The sequence below is a fragment of the Pantherophis guttatus genome, chromosome 4 (assembly GCF_059756535.1).
Source record: "Pantherophis guttatus breed Tessera chromosome 4, ASM5975653v1, whole genome shotgun sequence".
Taxonomy (NCBI): Eukaryota; Metazoa; Chordata; class Lepidosauria; order Squamata; family Colubridae; genus Pantherophis; species Pantherophis guttatus.
Window position 1 is genome coordinate 115489385 of NC_142066.1, and position 5932 is coordinate 115495316.

Sequence of the window (5932 nt, forward strand, 5' to 3'; positions counted from 1 at the left end):
GAGACTGCCATGGCTGGCACAAAACACCTAACAATTCCCCTTCTTGCCAGCCAATGACAGGAGATGGTGAATGTGTGTGAGAGGGCGAGCAGGTGTCATAGACATACAGATGCATCGTTTACAGGATCAAACACAAATGCTTACACAGAAAATTGTGTCGGTCAATAGGCACAGGTTTTGTAAACAGGTCAGCTAACTGGTCAGTAGTGTTACAATGTTTGATTTGTACAAACCCCATTCTGGCAAGCTGCCTGACATTCTTGTAGCGGATGTCTATGTGGCAGGACCTAGAGCCCACCGCGTATGCCCCGGAGATCCCAATTGCGGCTGTATTGTCTTCCTGAATTTGGATGGGCAGAGTAGGAGGTGCCCAGATGCTCGTTACCAGAGCATTGAACCAAATTAAGTCATTTGCAGTGTCCGATAGGCTGGCATATTCTGCCTCAGCTGTGGAGCAAGAAACAAATTTTTGCTGCCTAACATGCCAATGGATAGGACAGCCATTTAGCAGTATGAGGAAACCAGAGGTGCTCTGTCTACTCTTGGTGTCACTAGCCCAGTCTGTGTCTGAGTAAGCGGAGAGCTGGGCCGGCTTCCCCTTCTCTGGTTCCAGCATAAGGAGGGCATCGGCCGTGCCCCTGAGGTACCTAAGTATCCTCTTGACAGCATTCCAGTGGAATTCCTTTGGGTTTTCCACGTGCCTGGACAATAGATTTACAGCTAAAGCTATGTCAGGCCTGCTCCAATTGCTAATGTATAGCAAGGAGCCAATCACAGATCTATATAATTTGTTGTCTGTGAAGTCAGGGCTGTCTTTGTGATTGTGGCCATAGTAATCACTTTGCATGGGGCTACGCGTTGGGTTAGACTCCGCCATTTTACATTTGGCCAACAATTCCTCAATTTTTTCTTTCTGGGATAATGCAAATCCCTTCTTAGTGGCCAAGATATGTACACCCAGGTACCTGTCAACCTGCCCCAAGGACTTTAGGGTAAATTTGGCAAATTTAGGGGCCTTGGCAAATTGGTCACACCTATCCTTGCCAGGCCCTACGTATAGGAGGTCATCCACGTAAACCAACACCCGTTCTGTATCACCTTTGGTGTCACGTGTAAAAACGCACTCATTTGCATGAGATGCTCTGAAGCCAATTCGCTCTAAACCCTTTTTGAGGCAGTCGTACCAGAGTTTCCCCGACTGCTTGAGGCCATATAAACCCTTTTGGATTAGCCATGTGTTTCCCCCCTCCTGCTGGTAACCAGGAGGGGCCCTCACGTAGATCTGCCGGTCCAAGTTGGCATGGAGGTAGGCCGTCTGGATGTCAAATTGGTAGACTTCCTTCCCCAGAGCGGCTGCAGTTATGAGGGCGGCCTTGACGCTTTCTGCCTGGACAGTTTTTTTTTTTTAATTTGATTTATATGCCGCCCTTCTCCGAAGTCTCAGGGTGGCTTACAATGTGCTCAGCAATAGCCTTCATCCTTTTGTATATTTATACAAAGTCAGCTTATTGCCCCCACAAACTGGGTCCTCATTTCACCTACCTTAGAAAGGATGGAAGGCTGAGTCAACCTTGAGCCTTGGCGAGATTCGAACCCTGCAGTAATTGCAGGCAGCTGGTCTTAATAAGCTTAATAACAGGGTGCCTTAAACCCCTGTACTACCAAGGCTCTTGGAGAGACTGCCATGGCTGGCACAAAACACCTAACAATTCCCCTTCTTGCCAGCCAATGACAGGTGACGGTGAATGTGTGTGAGAGGGTGAGCAGGTGTCATAGACATACAGATGCATCATTTACAGGATCAAACACAAATGCTTACACAGAAGATTGTGTCGGTCAATAGGCACAGGTTTTGTAAACAGGTCAGCTAACTGGTCAGTAGTGTTACAATGTTTGATTTGTACAAACCCCATTCTGGCAAGCTGCCTGACATTCTTGTAGCGGATGTCTATGTGTTGGACAGTAGGTCTCTATGTAGTCCTCCATGTAGCATTGAGTGAACCCCTGTGCTACCAAGCGGGCCTTGTACAGATTGGCAAGTGGTTTGGCCTTGAAAACCCATCTTGTGCCAATGACCTTCTTCTCCTTGGGTGGCTGCCCAGGGGTGAAGACCTTGAGTTTTCTCAGGCTCTCCATCTCCCGTTCCATCGCGAGCTGCCACTTCTCCTGTTCTTCAATGGACAGCTCCTGGATGTCAGAGAAAGTCTTTGGGGTGACCATGACGCTGTTGATGGATGCGACGTGCCCAATGTCAATTCTCTTAGGTGGGACCCCCTTTTTGGACCGCTTTGACCTTCTGACCTCCTGCCACTCACCACCCTTTTCCTCTGTGGGTTCTTCGCCAACTGGCTGTTCACGACCGGGATGTGGAGGCCCTCGGTCCCAGGCATTGGGCATCATGGGCCTCTGGAGCATCGCTGGAGGCGAAGAGTCAGGTGAAGATGGCATGTCTTCCACCTCAGGACTGGACGGCTCATCCTCCTCATCTGGACCAGGTAGGCTGACCTCTTCATCCTGTTCCTCGCTCTCGTCGGTGGCAGGGTCTGTGGTTGTCTCAGGTGGTGTCATGGTTGGTGCAGCTTTGCTGGGCCGGTTAATGTATGGACCCAGATCATTTGAGTGGATCTGGGTCCAATTGGAGTCCTCTTCGAAGGAGGCAGATTGGGAGGTCACAATCCTGCCCCCTTCTCCCAGGAATCGGTAGGCCTTGGAGCCAGGGGCATAGCCCAAGAACCTCAGTCTCTGGGAGACGGATCTTCCCTTCTTTCGCAGCTGCTTGGGGATATGCACCCAAGTGTAGGAGCCAAACACACGCAAGTGTCCCAAATTTGGCTTCCTACTGTGGACCAGAAAATATGGGGTCTGGTTCACAACGCTGCTCCAGGTGCGGTTCAGGGTGTAGTTGGCGTAGTGTACCGCCTCCGCCCCGTATGATTCCGCAACCCCAGCATCCGCAATCAGGCTGTGCACCATGGTCTGCAGAATGCCGTTGCGTTTTTCTGACACACCGTTCTGCGCAGGTGTAAAAGGCGCTGTACGAAAATGGTGTATGCCCTTGTGCCTTATCCAGTCCTGGAATTTTCGGGACATGAACTCAGCCCCACGGTCGCTCTGCAGCTACGCGATCTTTGTCTTGTATTGAGTTTCCACATAGTTGTACAATGTTTTTATGGCATCAAAGACTTCAGACTTTTCTGTGAGGGTATACACATGGCCATACCTCGAGAAATCATCGACGGCAGTGAGGAAATACTGCCTTTTTCCTAGGGACAGTGTAAATGGCCCAACCAAATCAACATGTATTAATTGATATGGGTATTGAGTTTTACGCAGTGACACCTTAGGTATTGGGGCGGCCTTCCTCTTTGCCCTCTTACAGATGGCACAGTCCAGAAACACCTCACAATCCTGGAGATGAATCCCCTCAGCGAATTCCCCCACCTTTTTAACCACTGGGAAGCTTGCATGGCCTAACCTCCGATGTAAGAGTTGGGCACATTTAGTATGCAGCGGCTTTCCCACTGACACCCTCTTGGCTCTGGTTGCCTTGGGCGGTGCTGGCACCTTAGGCCCTTCTTTGGGCTTACCTGCCTTAGGTGCCTGCTGAGGCTCGGGTTTCTTGCCCACATTGGCCTTGGAAGGCCGTGGTACTGGTTGAGGCGGCGTGGGCGCAACTGCCTCAGTCTTGACAGCCTGGGAGCTGGCTGTGGAGCCTTTCTCTCTCTCTGCGTGCAGGCCCCTTCTGGGGTGGCACCCTGTGAGCTGTCTCCTGTGGCTGGGTACTCAGGGGAGAAGTATGGCAAACCATTTATAATGGTAACATTCCCAATGACCCTTTTGTCTCGAGTGACATGACCTCCCCCTTTGCGAAACAATACCTCCACCCTGCCATCATCACATAGCTTGGTTATGCTTAACAGGTTATTGGCTATAGAGGGAGCATGTAATACACCTTCGACATTGCCCAGCCCTGGTACGGAGACAGTGCCCTCCCCAACAACCAAAGCATTGTTACTATTTGCAACCTTAACAGAGGAGTTAATTCTCCTTAACCTCTTAAAGCCTTGCCTCAAGTTAGCAATGTGAGATGAAGCCCCAGAGTCCAGTAACCAGAGGCCAGTAGGGCCATCAGCCTTTGTGGCGGGGGTGAAATAGCTAGTATTCACAAAATTGCCCTTAGCACCACCTTTGCCCCCGCCAGGCCCCCTTCTCTGCCCCCTGCCCCTTGCTTGATTGGAACCATGCTTAGGTCCTTGCTGGTAATGGGGGCAGTCCTTCTTCAGATGCTCCTCAAAGCCACAGATGAAACACTTGGGTAGAGCATTAACCTGCTCTGAACTCTGGTGCCTTCTGTTGATGCGATGAGTTGTGGCCCTGGTGTACTCTCCCACATCTCTATGCCTCCTGTCTTCCTCATTGAGCCTCCCTGTGAGGTAGGACAGAGTCATGGCTTCCTTTCTGGTTCCCTCTAGTGAGACAATAAAATTGCCCCAACTTCTGTCCAGGGATGCCAGAATGACAGCGATCATGTTGGCCTCAGTCACGGGGTAGTCCCTGAGCACCAGCTCTGCCGTGAGTGCCTTCAACTTTCCCAGGTGCTCAGCCATGCTAGCCCCAAATTTTAGCTTGGTGTTATAGAACTCTGTTGTGAGTCTTGTGGTGGAGTCCAAGCTATCACTATTAAATAGGCTATATAACAACCGCCAAATTTCACCAGCTGTGAGCCCATCTGGAATGCTAGGGTACAATCTAGCATCCAGTGAGCTCAGTAGAGTGATATAGGCTCTCCTGTGGTACCACTCTTCTTGAGGTCCCCAAGGGAAAGGTGGGGGGGGTCTAAAACCATTTCTAAGGTCCCCTCTTTTAAGAGACATACCTGAATCTCTTTGTTCCATATATTATAATTATCCCCTGCCAAATGTAATTATTTGGGAGAATAGACACAGCTGGGGCAGAAAATGCTGATATATTTTGCTGTCCAAGGTATCTTTGCTTTGGTTCCATTGAAGTAAATGGGAGAGGGATGCCTCTGCTGGCCGGTATAGGTATTTTTCTCTGATTATTCTTTTCTTTTTTAGGTGGAGCCAACTGAGCATGTGCGAACTGCTGAGCATGCTCAGATCTCATTCCAGCCCAGGAGCCGATGGGGGCGGACCTCTCCCTCTGTGCTTCAGAGCCAGGCCTGGGCCCAGGCCTGTGGGGCTCTGAAGAGTCTTCTGGAAGCCCCCCTGGTACTAGAACACTTACCAGGGGGTGAAGGCTGCAGGATGGGGCCGGAAAAGCCCGAAAATGCTGAGGATCGCCTGGAGGGGCCCACCGCTGGCCCTGAAGACTCCGGAGGAGGCATCCATCTTGGGAGGTAGGAGGCTCGGCTGGAGGCCCCCTGAAGTCATCCAGGTGAGTCCTCTGTTGCCTCGTTGGGGGTGTTGGGAAGGCTGGAGCCCCCAGGGGTTCTTCTGGGGCTCTCTGGAGGCCTGGGTCCTGGCTGGGGGGCTCCGGACTGGACACCCCCCCTCGCTGGTCCCCTGGGGGTGCTGAGGGAGGCTGGCTGCCCCCGAGGTTGAGGCCATGGTCATCGTGGCCTCCAGGGCTGCGACCAGGACTTGGATTGCAGCCCTGATGCCCGCTGCAGCAGGAGCGGCTAGGCAGACTTCGAGGCTTGCCTGTGGGGGGGGGCGAGCAGTTTGCATGCTGCTTCAGCTGGCTGCCATCCGTTGCTGGGCCTCGTGGCCTAGCTGAGGCCTACCAAGCCTCGCTGGAGTAGGTGGCCTGGGGGCCGCCAGGTTGCTTCCAGTTGGCCCCGGAAGCTGCAGGTCACGATTTGGCGGGAATTTTTCTGCCAAAAGCTCCGGAGCCCCGGGGTTCCCCAGGGTGGCCGGCGCCATGTTGGGGAGCCTCCTGGGTGCTGGGGAAGGACTTACCCGATGTCCAG

General features: G+C 52.3%; 1 protein-coding gene across 1 annotated transcript; it reads left to right on the forward strand.

The window, feature by feature from the left end:
- Positions 1-1958: 1958 nt before the first annotated feature.
- Positions 1959-5397, forward strand: LOC148114318 (uncharacterized). Its single transcript, XM_087892592.1, has 2 exons — positions 1959-2495; positions 5079-5397. The coding sequence occupies exons 1-2, from the start codon at positions 2072-2074 to the stop codon at positions 5090-5092; spliced, it is 438 nt and encodes a 145-aa protein (XP_087748718.1). The 5' UTR covers positions 1959-2071; the 3' UTR covers positions 5093-5397.
- The last annotated feature ends 535 nt before the right edge of the window (positions 5398-5932 follow it).